The sequence below is a fragment of the Nelumbo lutea genome, chromosome 5 (genome assembly GCF_056320005.1).
Source record: "Nelumbo lutea isolate HS-2025 chromosome 5, American lotus-T2T, whole genome shotgun sequence".
Taxonomy (NCBI): Eukaryota; Viridiplantae; Streptophyta; class Magnoliopsida; order Proteales; family Nelumbonaceae; genus Nelumbo; species Nelumbo lutea.
In genome coordinates, this window is record NC_142688.1 from 21,946,181 (window position 1) to 21,960,342 (window position 14,162).

The 14,162-nt window shown below is 37.4% G+C and overlaps 2 protein-coding genes across 6 annotated transcripts; one reads left to right on the plus strand and one right to left on the minus strand.

Moving 5' to 3' along the window:
* The first annotated feature begins 329 nt into the window (after positions 1 to 329).
* On the plus strand, positions 330 to 2,054 carry LOC148850929 (transcription repressor OFP7-like). 2 transcript variants are annotated; one of them, XM_088946515.1, is made up of 2 exons: positions 330 to 1,482; positions 1,660 to 2,054. In XM_088946515.1, exons 1-2 carry the CDS (start codon positions 390 to 392, stop codon positions 1,752 to 1,754), a joined length of 1,188 nt encoding a protein of 395 aa, XP_088802641.1. In that variant the 5' UTR covers positions 330 to 389; the 3' UTR covers positions 1,755 to 2,054. The 2 variants fall into 2 exon arrangements, with proteins under 2 accessions (XP_088802641.1, XP_088802642.1); XM_088946516.1 differs by having other exon boundaries at positions 1,665 to 2,054.
* Positions 2,055 to 6,213: 4,159 nt separating this feature from the next.
* Positions 6,214 to 12,732, minus strand: LOC148850930 (uncharacterized). 4 transcript variants are annotated; one of them, XM_088942899.1, is made up of 7 exons: positions 12,635 to 12,732; positions 9,347 to 11,265; positions 9,190 to 9,247; positions 7,953 to 8,320; positions 7,520 to 7,618; positions 6,847 to 6,991; positions 6,214 to 6,543 (listed from the first exon to the last, which is right to left on the minus strand). In XM_088942899.1, exons 2-7 carry the CDS (start codon positions 11,201 to 11,203, stop codon positions 6,533 to 6,535), a joined length of 2,538 nt encoding a protein of 845 aa, XP_088799025.1. In that variant the 5' UTR covers positions 11,204 to 11,265; positions 12,635 to 12,732; the 3' UTR covers positions 6,214 to 6,532. The 4 variants fall into 4 exon arrangements, with proteins under 4 accessions (XP_088799025.1, XP_088799022.1, XP_088799024.1 ...); XM_088942896.1 differs by having other exon boundaries at positions 9,190 to 9,268; XM_088942898.1 differs by lacking the exon at positions 6,214 to 6,543 and having other exon boundaries at positions 6,553 to 6,991.
* Positions 12,733 to 14,162: the final 1,430 nt, after the last annotated feature.

Below are 14,162 nucleotides of genomic sequence, written 5' to 3' on the forward strand. Positions count from 1 at the left end.
CTTTGACGTACCCACGCACGTACACGCAAGACGAGACTTAGCCCGAGATATTGATTGCTCTCGAGATACGCGAAATTTGCATTGAAATGACTGCGTCGCAGGCTGGCCCAGACTAGCCCGGCCCAATCCCCTCCTTTATCTCTTCCGTTCCACAGCCCACAGCCGCTTCTTCTGCCGCTCTGCAGGATTCGTTCCCCCCCGAACCTCTCTCTCTCTCTCTCTCTCTTTCTCTCTCTCTCCATTAGTTCATAATTTTGATTAAAAATATAATATTTTGTTAAGCCCTATTCTCTCTCTCTCCATATATATATATATATATATATGGTTTTAACTCTTCAAACGCCCACTCTTGAAAGTGGAAAGAAGCGAGTGAGAGAGAAAAAACACAGATGGCGAAGCGACTCAAGCTTCGAATTTCCCGAGTTTTCCTATCATTTCAGTCTTGCCGTTCCAAGGACCCCTCCGACCTGCCGGAGAATCCACAGCCTGTGGTTTTTCGACTCTCTACGGTCATACCCAAGACCATAGGCATCGATGTTCCGGCGAGTACAGCCTTCCTGAACCCATTTCCACCAACGCAATCGTCCTCAAAGTATCATCATTCTTCGCTGAGACGCCACGTGTCGGGCGCGTTGGTGTCCGTCGGCTGCGGCTGCCGATCAAGAACCGCCACTAGCTGCAGATATTACGTAGATTCCTCTGATGACAACATCAGGTCGCCAGATTACAAATGGAAGAAAGATGGGAAGTGGCACGTTGTCGCCAGAGTCCATGAAGAGGCGCCTCGGCGGAAAATCTACAGCTCGTCACTATCCGGCGACTCCGATGACGATACATCGCCGAAACCAGTACAACCACTTACAAAGATGGAAAAGAAGAAGCCCAAGAAGAAACAAATGAGTAAGAAGTCGAAACTGAGACTGAGGTCTCGTATCAGTACATCGTCGGATAGCGGCTGGTTCAGCAGCGGACGAGAAGAGAACGACGACGAAGAAAACGGAACCCTAGTATCTACGTCTAGAAGTCTATCGACTGATTCTTCTTCGGACTTTTACCCCAATTTGGACGCAAGACGTGAACCGCCCAGCGTTATGAACGGCCAAAGGCGTCACAAAAAGAAGAACAATATGAGGAGGGCGAAGCATAACGCTTTGAGGTGTAACGGAGGAACAGCACCGGGGAGGGCGACGAGGACAGGGTGTCCATCTCCGGATACAGAATCGCCGGCGAGGTTGTCGGTGTTTAGGAGAATGATACCGTGTGTAATGGAGGGAAAGGTGAGGGAGAGCTACGCGGTGGTGAAGAAGTCGAAGGACCCGTACGAAGATTTCAAGAGATCAATGTTGGAGATGATATTGGAGAAACAGATGTTCGAAGCGAAAGACTTGGAGCAGCTCCTGCAGTGTTTCCTATCTCTGAACTCGCGACAACACCATGGTGTCATCGTAGAAGCTTTCTCTGAGATTTGGGAGTCCTTGTTCTGTAAATCCCCGATAAACTAGCTTCATTAACCGATCGAATATGGAATATATATATATATATATATATATATATATATATATATTTAAGGGTTCTTGTTCTTGCATCTTTCTTATCTTTCACGTTTGGTCTGAAGAATTAATGAATTTCTCACGTTCAATCTCTTCTTCTACCTCAAAGCTCAGATCTCTCTCCTTTTGCATCTGGTTAGTCCGAGTTGGTTGACTCAGAAAGCTGCCGAGGCTTGCATGTTGGTTGCAATACAAGAGAACTAAAAAAGGTGGCATATAACAACCGGGACCGAGTCACAGACTCACAGACTCAGACGCCAGGCAGATTAGAATCAATGAATCAAGGAAGGATCATATCATCCTCATCAGACGGTTTCAGTTCAGAGGAGATAACAGCGAAGACGAAGGCTACACCAGTACCAGTGGTCCGCAATCTACGGAAGCATGTTCGCAGGGAGCACTGCAGTTCGATGTTGGAGTATACAACACGTTTGCTGTGTTCGCTTTTATTGCAAATTAATGGTCTAATCTTGATTAACGAAATCGCCTATTACTATTCTCTCAGTCTTTTCTTCGTTTTTTAATGAATAAGTGGCTTGGATTGACACTGACTGACAGGCCTCGGGAGGTGATGATCGTGTCTCTTTAACGGGGTCCATCGGTAAGCGCCCTAAAATTGTGGGATTGGAATCTCTTTAATCAAGGATTCTGATCCAATAGCCGGAGCCGTTGTTATCAGGGGTGGGTTTCGTGTGGTATTTGGGTTCCGCATTTTAATGCGCGTTGTGCTGGCATTCTCCCCTCAAACCGAAATCATTCCGACCGTTAACAACGGCAGCTTTTTTACACGTCGGTTAAAGAGTTGCACCACGTAGCAAAGAAGGAGGGTCCACCGTGCAATCGGATGGTCGAATGGCCATCATTACTCTTCACATGATGGCCCATTCAAACAGAGATCGAACAATCAGACAGCCGGCCCCCACATAGATAAGGACAATCTTGTTATACAGCTTCGCACTGTAGAGATCGAACTGGAAGGTAGGTGCAAGTGGGTGGGAGAGTTTCTGGGTCATTAGACTGCTGGCCTGACTTGGTTGCTGGGTTTCGTGTTAGGCACACAAAGCCCAAATGGCAGGCCCAAAAAAACCAAGACGGGGATGACGAATTGATGATCCATCTAACATATCTCAGTTCTCCGGTTTTACCAAAAGTAGGAGTGTAGGAGACGAATGGTGTGTGGCATACGAAAGCACAAGTGAAAGGCACATATGGCAAGCCCAAAAGTCCAAAATTCACTGATATACACATGCCTCTAAAGTCCAAAATCTTTTAACTCTGGTCACTACGATTCTCCCTGCATTAACAAAGACTTTTTTTTTCAAATATGGAACTAGTTCCTCATCCGGTCTTCCCCACATCCAGATATTGTTTAACATTTTTCCGTTCTTCCTTTTCGCTTCTGTCTACTCTTTATCCATCTAATTCATTTAATGATCCTGTGGTTAGATGATAAAAGCCAATTTTCTAATTAACCGTTGTTACAAGCGGAAAACAAAAGCATTATTGAATTAGTTTTCTTTTTAGATTGAGAGAGAGAGAGTCTCGGCCCACTAGTGCTTTTAGTCTCTTACATAGTCTTGGCTTGTTGGGCCTCGTTATTAATAGGTAATTAGCAGACCCGTGCGATGTACGGAAAAATTTTAAAGATTTAATAATTTTATTTTATAAAAATAATAATTGTTAATTGAATATGAATAAATATTTTTTAATAAATGTAGTTTTATTAATAATTTGTAGTAATTTTAATATTTTTTATTTTTTTATTTTTTTAAATGAAATTTTGATTACTTTTAAAATAAATATAAAAGTTAACATTTTTATTAATTCCACTAATATTTAACAATTATATAGCAATGACAACCGGGTGGATTCAAGGCAGGGCACCCCATCCCCACCCTATCCCCAGTGTCACACGGGTTCAGGGCAAGGTAACCACTCCTCAATGTCGAGCGAGTTCAGGGGCAAGGCACCCCACTCCTCATCAAGGATGGAGAATCCTCGAATTTCCTTACCCCGTTCCCAGTATTGGGCAGGTTCAAGTAAAGGTGTAAATTGGGTTATGCTGGGTCGGCATGACACGACCCGCATGTGGTCCACACAAAGTGCGAGTCATGCTGTGTTGGCCCACGAGGCGTCTCGGGCCGTGCCTCTAGGATAATTTGGAGGGGTCAATTCGGCACGACCCACGGCACGAGCCCACACGGACCCGTGCCATGCCATGGGTCGGGCTGGTCCATGGACCGGGCCAGGCCGCACACCAAGCCAATCTCAAGGCAAGGCACCCACTCCCCATCCAAGGTGTTTAAAATTGGACCATATAGGGAACCATTCTGGGGTCGAACAGTCTATTTGTCAAACGGATGACCTGCTTCGACAAAAAAAAAAAAATAGAAAAACAAAAAAAGGCCAAAAACTATTGTCCGAGGTGACGATTCGACCACCCAGGCCAGTAGTTCACTTACCAAATAAATGGTTTTTGGACAAAAAGAGGTTTCAAGGAGAAACAGTGTTTCCAATTTTTTGGTCTAATCATCTAGTTTGATCCAGTTTTGAAAACACTGTCCCCGTTAACCCAATATTCAATTTGATGATAGAAATGGTCAAAAGGATATATTGAGTATCAACCACATGGTAAATTTATAAAAGTGCACTAAATTGTCTTTAATATTCAAAAATGTAATTTTATGAAAATTTTGGAAAATTTATTATACTTGTGTAATTTTGAAACTTTATTTAAATTTTTATTAAATAATTTATTTTCTTTTTAAATGGTTTAATTACAGAATTATACTAATTTATCTTATAATTTCTAATATAAACTAACCAATAATTTCCTTTTTCCAATATTATACTAATTTATCTACATAATTTGTGTAATTATTTGTTCAAATTATAGTTTTTCATTTCCCATAGTCATTTATCTTTAATAATTTTCAATAATTTGCAATGAAAATTACATAATTTTTCAATGATTTTCCAAAATCTATCAAATGTAATAAATTTTCCTAAAATTTCCAAAATATTCTAATAATTTTCAATAATTATTTAGTGCATTTTAAATAAACTTTCAAATACTTTATATCTTTTAATTTCAAAAATGTTATTTTATGAAAATATAGTTTTGTGAACATTTTTGAAAAATTTATTACATTTGTGGAACTATGTTGATTTATTTAAAAATCTTTTTAATTGTTATTAAATATATTTTTTTATTTGGTAGTTTACTAACAAAACTACAGTAATTTATCTTTTATTTTTCAATACAAATTAATTAATAGTTTCATTTTCTAACATTATAATATTTTGTTCCCCATTTGTATTTGGTTATTAATTATAATAGCAACAATAACTAAAATTTTATACTTTTTGATAATTGTTAAATATAATTCTCAATTTTATAGAAATTAGTTAAAGAGTTTTCAATTTCTATAAAATATTGTAATGAGTTAATTAATAACAATATTTATTAATTTTTGATAATTTACTAACCGTATTTATTAACTTTTGGTAATAATATTATTTAATACTCATTGAATATGGGTGGGATTAAATATTAATCGTATTTAACTACTTATTGATTAATATGAATATTTTAAATGAGGGAGAGTGGATATAGATTGGGGGGGATGAATTTTAGGAATTCATTAAGGAGTGGGGCAACATGATATTTTCTTATCGGTTTAAATGAGATATCTTAGGAGAAAGATTATAGAAATATTTTTATGTAGTTGGGTGACATGGCTTAATGAGAGTAGTGGAAAGGGGAGAGGAGAGAAAGTCAAAGAGAATGCAGGGTGGGGACAATGGAGTAATGAGAAGCATGGTGACGGGAGCCCGTGCTTTGTTAAGCAAAAGTTAAACAATAAAAATACATAAAAGTATATAATTGTTTTATATTTAAACATTTTAATAAACAATCTGCTCAAACAAAACCCGATTTAGTTGGCTTTCTAGTATTTCAGATTGGCTTTGATTTAATATATATATATATATATATATTAGATTGAGAGAGAGTCTCCGCCCGCTAGTGTTCTTAGTCTCTTACATAGTCTTGGCTTCTTGGGCCTCGTTATTAATAGGTAATCAGTCTGCATTTAACTCGGTCTTGAGGTTAGAATTATTTATCTGCATTTGCTTTTCCCCTATTCTACTTAACTGAATGAGATTAGATTCCTACCAAAGCGACATCCTATTATCACACTCGTAGAATATGACCATATTCATACTATCCAGATGCGATCATCACGCTAGTAACACCGCTACTTTGATTTGGTGCATTCTTCCTTTTAGTAAATGGTACACAATTAACAGGTAATGGAATGGATGGGTGTAAGCGTGTAGTTGTGTAAAAGAGAGAAGACAGGCAGGTGGACCAACTGGCCAATCTGCTGAGAACCTCTTTCTTATTCCACAATCGGCAATATGAAAGCAAGAGAGGCACGTGCTCTTCCATCTGTAAATTTTGAAAGGAAGCTTCAGAGTTGAGTTAATCGCCACTAGAGGAAACCCTTTTGAATCGGTAGCTACTGGAGAAGGCTTGGTGGCTGTTGATGTTTTGAGAAGGCAACTAATGCAGATGACAAGTCCCAAAGGGAAAGTGTCATCTTGTGGACTGGATTGAGCTTTTACTTCATTGAGGCATTCTGCTTGTTACTTTTGTGCTAAAGTACGTACAGATATCGGGCATATGTTATTAGGAATGAAAGAGAAGCAACTGACAGAAGTCAAGAAGTCAAGAACATAGACACTACAGGGAAATTGGAAATGGTCCAAAAACATGTTACTAACTAAAAATGGTGTCAAAAAGCAATTTCCATTTAATATGATGAGACGGTTGTCGGTGCCTTGGTGGTAGATTTAGTACATTTCGATTTTTAGTTCATTTCGGTTCAGTTATCAATATCAGTGCCAAAGCGATAATAGGACAAATACCTGATGCGCATCATGGGCTCTCAGCTTCTTTCCACTCCATGTTACACACTTCACACTTGCACTGAGGTCAGAAACAATACAACATTACAACCAAAGCTTTATTTATAATTGGATTCCTCATCAACTCTCAATGCAGATTATAACTTAAAAGCATAATTCCATTTAGGATCAAGGATGCACAAGGGAAAAAGAATGCCTGAACAACCACCCCAAGACCTAAAACCATGGTTTCCTCGGGTTCCCATCTAGTTCTGCAGCGCCTTTGCCACAGGAGTCTGGATGTATCTCAAAACTTGTTCTAGTTGGGTGATGTAATGTACAAAATGCAGATGCAACAATTAGTTCATTAGTTTCTCGTTCTCACATTCTGAGCTTGAGATAGAAGTTGATCCATCTCTGAAAACCTTGATATGGCATAATCTCCCACCAGCTTCATCTGCAAAGATTATCTTCTTCCTCTCCTTGTGGAGTCCATGGCCAGATGCAACAGCCTTCTTCTCAGCCAATCTCTGCAGCCAATGAAGGTGCAACAAAGATCAGAAGGTGATTTTACCACATAAGTTGGTTTTCATTTGTTCTATATTCAATATCCCCTCCTTTTAATCAGGTTATATTTAACCCCCATTAGGACTTTGGATTCTCCTAAGATGTTCACAAGTCATTGGAGAACTGAGCAATGTGCCAGCATTAGTCTGAGAGCCCATCAGATGGACCATCTGACTGGCTCTTGTAATTCTCTCTGCTTAAAATATCCTAGTATTTCATCGTTTGTGGGGGACAGTAAAACAGACAGAAAGAAAGAGAGGTGATGTGGAGCCAGAGTATTGCATGTGAGATATGAAAGGCCATGCCATCCCTCCAAGTGTCAAAAAATTGATGGTCCGTTATAGTAGGATTTGATACATATAATGTAAAAAATTGCTCTTCATGCATTGATGCACACCCAAACACCCATTTCGTACTTGAGTGTGCACACAGACAAGAAAAAAGAAAGGAGAAAGGTTTGAAAGGACAAAAAAAAGGAAAAAGAAAGAAACCATTATTTTGCAGAATCGACTACAATCTCTTGACATCATGGAGAGCCATTTTCTAGCAGTCTCTTCGGATTTAACAGCACTTTCAAAAGCCGTCCTCATCTGTTGCAAATAAAATTATTAGTCATAAAGTAGAAAAATCCATTTGGTCAATAACAGATAACTATGAACCCTAACACATGAAGATCATCCAAAATCAGCAACCCAGAACAATTTATCTAACTTCACTTAGAAAATGAAAACCTAATATGCATTATTAAAAGCTTCTCTCCAATAAAATATCTAATTTTGCAAGTGGAACGAGTATGGGTGTAATAAAACCTAATTTGTTTGCATTGGTATTTGATCTCTTTATGAAGAATACAAGATCAATAATTTGCTAAATGTTTGATATCAGATGACAAAGACACACCTGCAGATATTCATGCTTACATACCTCATCCACAGTATATTTTGAATATGAAGATGAAAATACTTCGCATTGCAATCGTTCTTCCACAATATTCGTCATGGAATTCAACTCTTTAGTGAGCAGAATTGCAAGAGACTCTATATCATGCATCTGGCGCTGTGAGAATTGAATGGCATCCTGTGCACAAGCATGAACTGACGTGCAGACACTATCAGCATGAGGAGCCTTAAGAATGCCTTTAGGAATTGATGCTGAACATCCATTGATGTCATTCTTCTGTTTCTTAACAATTCGGACAGGAACAGCTGCGACTTCAGCTCCCTCAAGACCTGATCCTACTAATGAAGCCTTATTCTTAATCCATTTCCCAGAGCATAGTTTCTCCCTACACTCTGAAATAATTGTAACATTGATCAGAAATAATGTGATGAAAGGTGCACAAGAAAGTCATAAGAGTGTTTTGACCCACCCACAGAACCAAATACATAATCAACCTTTAAAAAGATGATCCACACTAAATGATTGCAGGAACTTGAAAATCATTAGAATAGGTCCAGCCTACAATTTTTATACCCATTTTACTGAATCTTCTCCATAATGTTGATACAATGTGATTTTTAGCTGTTAAAAATTTTCCCTTGAGTAAAGTGTCAAGAAAACCAATTGATAACCAATCATTTGTCATTTATAATAAGAGTTCGACTTTGATACTGGAAAGGCATAATACCAGAAAAACTTGTAACCAATCAACGGGTAATCAGAATGCAAGAGGTGTAAGCCTCCTGAGCACGAGGAGGCATAAGTGTTGTGTAGATATTTTATATTTTGCTGCCTTATGTGTCTGGGCTCATATATCTAGTGTGCTATGATCAGGTTTTGGGATAGAGGTGTGGGGGGAGCCAGCAAATCTGCACAAGGGCATTTTAATAATATTACAATAGACAATTTTGGAGGATTTTCGTTTTTAATTCTCTGCATTATGCTAACATATATTGGAGAACATGATAAAATGGTTCCCCCACTTATAGCATTCTAAATACAAAAATGGGCTTAAATATAAGAGCATATGTGGCATAAGCCTCTTGTATAAAGTGCAATAGAGGCATATAAAAGCATATGTGGCTGGAAGTATACACCTCTAGGCATTTCCTTAGCACCTCAGCTGGAGTTGCACCTCCAGGCATACACTTCCAGTGCTTTTTAAAACACTGATTTATAGATGGATCATGTAAATTACGATATGAATCTTTTCATGACTTACTTGGCAGCCCAGCATCATCCAGTAACTCATTGGAATCCACAGCATGGCGCAGCTTTTCCTGAGAAGTAGGAGAAATGACCTGAAAAGCATTTATCATAAAACACATCTAAAAATAGCTAAATGTCAAATTGAAAACAAAGAGAAGTATAATCTTCACCTGTCTATTTGAAAAAAGCCTTTTTGGAGATCGCCCTAGCTTCACAGCATAGTGATTCTCAAGTGCCTCCACATTAGAATGCTCATTAGTAGCAACAGAAGGATGAGTTCCTATAGAGCAGTCTCCTGATCTGTCGATAGTAAGAGATGTTGGACTCTTGACCATAAGAGATGTGCAATTTTTTTCAGTTGTAGGTGAATTGCAAGCCATGGAACTGGAATCACAAGGATAAGCGTCCTGGGATGACATGCAAAGACTCTCAGAGATACTAATAGCACTGTGTTCTGTATCTGAAGCAATACCCTCCTGTCTGTCAGCCTCATTTTTTTGTTTCAGCACACATCCATGATCACCATAATAAGGTTCTGTGCATATAAGGCTATCATCAGTCACCTTATCATCCATCTGGATCACAACATTGCTATCCATTTCATATGATATATTCTCCTCCATAAAAGAATGGCTTTCACAGATTCCATTCCTTCCTGATTCAGGATCCTTGGAGAAAGAGTTTGCTTCCATAGATCTGTCACTAGGGAGTTGACAAGTGTTGTCTTCTTTCTTAAGTTCAAGTAATGGACAAAGAAGAGACTCATGACTAGTCATTTCTGAAAGCCTTAGCTTTATGGTTTCCCCAACTGTGGAACTTCCAGGAAGTGATGTAGGGACCCCATGGTCCAAATACTCGATAGAAGCTTCATTAACAGCACAACTTGAAATTTCCTTAGTAAGAAGTGGCTTCTCAGTCTCCAAGTCACTTCCATTAACTCTTTCTGTAACTTCATCTAACTTTACATTAGAATCCAGTGTTGCATGGTTGTGAGGTTGACTGCTGGTGTCTTCTTTCATAAGTTCAGAAAAATGGGAAATAAGTAGCATATCACTATTCATTTCTGAAACACTCAACTTCATAGTTTCCTCAACTGAGTTATCTGCAGGAAGAGAAATAGGCTCCTCATGCACCAAATTATCAATTGAATCTTCCTTAGCAACACAACATGAAGATTCTTTAGATAGAAAAGTTGACTCCTCATTGTCCAATTGATGTCCATTTATTCTCTCTATCATTTCATCAGCTAAATCTCCACTAAAATCCATTGCTACAGGGCGATCTGAGATACAAATACCAGATACAGGGACTGCATTATAGCATTCTGACACATCAGGTTCAGGATATTCAATTTTAACAGTGACTATTCCGTCTGAATCCCCAGTACTTTGTATTGAAGCTTGAGATGCACTTGCGGTCTGCCAAGTTCCTTCTACTGTAATTGAAGACTTGGAAGATGAAGGCACATGTTTGCTGATGCAGTTCTGTTTACCCTTTGACTTTTTGGAAAGCTTCTGTTTCCATCTGCTAAGAGGTGCCTCAAGATCAAAATCCTCCTCATGTTGCACATCATCACATTCTTGTTTTACATGCAAGCAAGAACCGCTATCATGTTCTATCAATCCCTTATATTTTGAAAGCTTCCGCTTCTTCATTTTGCATTTCTGCTGTAGCTGTCTCAATGTCATTTCACCAAAGCTAAAGTCATCACAGTCATTGTTTTTGCTGTTAACAGTACAATCTACATTTGGTTCACAAATTCCAGAAACATTTTGGAGTCTTCTTTCAACCCGGTGAAGAAACGGCTCTTCAATTTTTGCCACTGCACAAGCAAGTTGTCCAACTTCATGTTCCTGAACTGTTGAGTGCATACCTCTACTTTTGGCATCTTCAGATTCATATATAGCTTTAATGTCCTTGAACCTAGATGCCGGTCTTCCATTAGAATCTACATTCAGGCTTTTCTCCACCAAACCCCTTTTAATTGCCTGAACACAGTGTACACGGGTGCATTTCCTCAGCTCCATTAGTTACAGATACAACTATATTCCTCTGCCAATTATATGGAGAAAGGAGTAATACTAATATCCTGCATTTAAAAAAAGCAATTTTAATTCTGGAGAAGGCAATCACCAATGCAGAGACCAGCTTCAATGGTTTGGCCAATAAAATAAAACGGAACTGTCTTTAGTATATGGTGTAGATACAATAAAGATATTTTGTGTTTAAATTTTTTAGAACAGACTAAGAAGAAAAATGGGTATAATGTAGCTGAGACAAGGACAGAACTGAATGTAATCCAATTCAGAAGATAAAATTTTCCTCTGACTTGCAAAATTTATTGATAAACAAGGCAAAAAAAGCATGAGTAAAAAGGCAAAAGTAGAAGTAAAAATTTAAAAAAAAAAAAAGGAATAGCATAACAAACACCAGTAATTCAAAGATCATCCGTTCTGTTGCAAAATAGTGAACCCCCAATTACATAGTACATCTCGTGTAGAGTTCAAAGTAATGGAAACATGTATCAAAAGCATTAACAACAGTGCCTCATTTAATGAGAAGAACAAATCAAAGCAATAACATGACGAAAAAATAATAAAAGAAAAAAAGCAAACAGGTTGTAAAAAGTTCCACTCTCTTGAGCCAAACAAATCAGTAAGCAAAACAAAAAAAAATGAAATCTGAAGCTGCCGAATCAGTAAAACAAACAAAAGAATCCACTTCTTAGTTCGGAGTTTCTCCATTATATTAGTTCAACAGTAAATTAAAGCTATCCCTCTAAATAATAGAAACTGCGAGCCAGTCTCACATAAACAAAAATAGGGAAATTTTCTGTATCAGATGAGACGCACATATATACAAGTACAAATACGTAGACGCGAAGGCAGACAGACAGAAAGGGAGCTTTTACATGTTTTCGTAATACTGAAGCTACAGTAAAACATTTCATGTAACAAAATGCAAGACAAAAGATCCATGCTTTGCCTGCAGAAACCCTAAGTCTCAAATAACTCCTTTTTCAGAGGCAATTATGCAAACGGCTCTTAATATAAGCTTTAACAGCTTCAATTTAGAAATTAAAAGCCCTAAGAGCCTAAGAGAGGAAAAATATGCAAAAGGAAACACCTAACTCCAACAACTCCTCAAGATGATGGTGCATCTATATGCCGCACAAAACATAGATCTTTCGATCTGCAGTAAATGTGACCAAATGGAACTGATTTGCATATAGAAAATGCAATTGAAAACTCAAAAACTCAGAATGTGAATATTCGAGATTGTAAAATAACAGAGAATAATCACAAAAAAAGGCGTCCACAATAGAGCTCGGAACTCAGCAAAACTTAAAATGAGACAGAACTTCGGAATCGATAAAGATAAAAAAAACACCATTAATTGCTGCTCGTAGTAGTAGAACTTGGAGAAGAACATAATGAATAAAGCAGAAGAAATTTTACCTAAGTTGGCCGCGCCTCCGACGAGCTGTGCAACAATCATAGAGTAAGAAAAAGGTTTCGCTTGTGAAATAGAAGTGAAGTATAGAGACGGATCTGGCGCCAAATATTTTGGCGGGAATGTGACCTCGCTGCATTACAGGAATTTCATTTTGTCCTTCTGAAACACGTTATTAAACTGCTCCCGAATCTTGCACCGTCCATTTTTTTATCATACATCAAGTTTTAGTCAAGTTGCCAGTATGAACGGGCAACGGAGCGTAGCTGCTTCTAGTGGTCCCAAATTCGTATATCTGCTTTGCTTTAGGGCTAATTCTTGGTAAAAGTACAATTTAGACCAACGTTTCAGCTATAATTGCACTTTATGACACTAACGGGGCTAATTCTTGGCAAGAATCCACATCTGCGCCCCACAGAGGGCGCCCCCACAAACGCCCCGCATCATATCGGCATATCTCAACCGTGTATTGGAAACAGAATTGATCTCTCTTGGTAAAGTACAATTACAGTTAACACATAATTACTAATAATAATTATTATTAACATAACTTAACACATAATTACTGTTAATTTAATTATTGAATTAATAATAATAATTTATTGTTTAAATTAACATTATTATTCATCTCCATATAAAACGCTACAAGTGGTTGTGTCAAGATGAACATACGAAAGAGAAAATATAGCTCCCAGATGCATCATAATAATATCATTCTCTTTTCTAAAAAGAATACAAGATAATCACAAAATCATCAATGTAGATAATTCAATATGAAATTAATTGTTAAAAAAATGAAACTTATGAAAAAGGTTTTCTGGCTTTGATAAAAATGGCCATTTTAGATCCCGACTTTGATATAAAAAAAATGTCATTTAAGGCAAAAAAAACGGCATTTGAAATAACGTTGATAGATCCGTTAGACAATGTTATGTGGCACTATTAAAGTTTGAAAAAAAAGGCCGTTTTAATAAAATTAATTTAGGATATGTTAAATGAACTTAAAGTATTTAATTTAATTAATTAAATAAATTAAAAAATACACTATGTGAAAAAATTAAGTAAATTAAGCAATTAAATAAATTAATTAAGTTAATTAAAGAAACAAAGTTAATTAATTAAATTTAATAAGCAAAGCTCATCAACCCCAATAAGTAAATTAAGCCAATTAAGCAAGCTAATTTAAAAACCAACCTAAAAGGAGATCACTTTGGTCATCAGTTTTTAGGTCAATGGTTCGATTGTTTGATTCAAAAGGATCAACCCTTGCAATTTTTTTTAATGAAAAAAAATATAGATAAAATAAAAAATGACCTGAAACCCATTTATCGAGTTAAACAGTTTAGTGGTTCAACCATTTGGGTCAACAGTTTATTGACCAAGTTAATATTTTTAGACAGTTAAGCTCTTTTACCTAAGAATTGGCCAATTGTATAGTTTCATTTTATACCCAAGTTGTCGAACCATTTAACCTAACCAGTTAATTGCCCAATTCCATCATATAATTGGTTTGAATTGCCAAAGCGGTCAAAC

Coding starts and splice junctions, on each gene's coding strand:
- LOC148850929 (XM_088946515.1), top strand. CDS start 390: ATGGCGAAGCGACTCAAGCTTCGAATTTCCCGAGTTTTCCTATCATTT. Junction 1,483..1,659: donor GATTTGGGAGTCCTTGTTCT/GTAAATCCCCGA, acceptor TCTACCTCAAAG/CTCAGATCTCTCTCCTTTTG.
- LOC148850930 (XM_088942895.1), bottom strand. CDS start 11,203: ATGGAGCTGAGGAAATGCACCCGTGTACACTGTGTTCAGGCAATTAAA. Junction 9,269..9,346: donor GGCTTTTTTCAAATAGACAG/GTGAAGATTATA, acceptor AATGCTTTTCAG/GTCATTTCTCCTACTTCTCA. Junction 6,992..7,519: donor GTCGATTCTGCAAAATAATG/GTTTCTTTCTTT, acceptor CATTGGCTGCAG/AGATTGGCTGAGAAGAAGGC.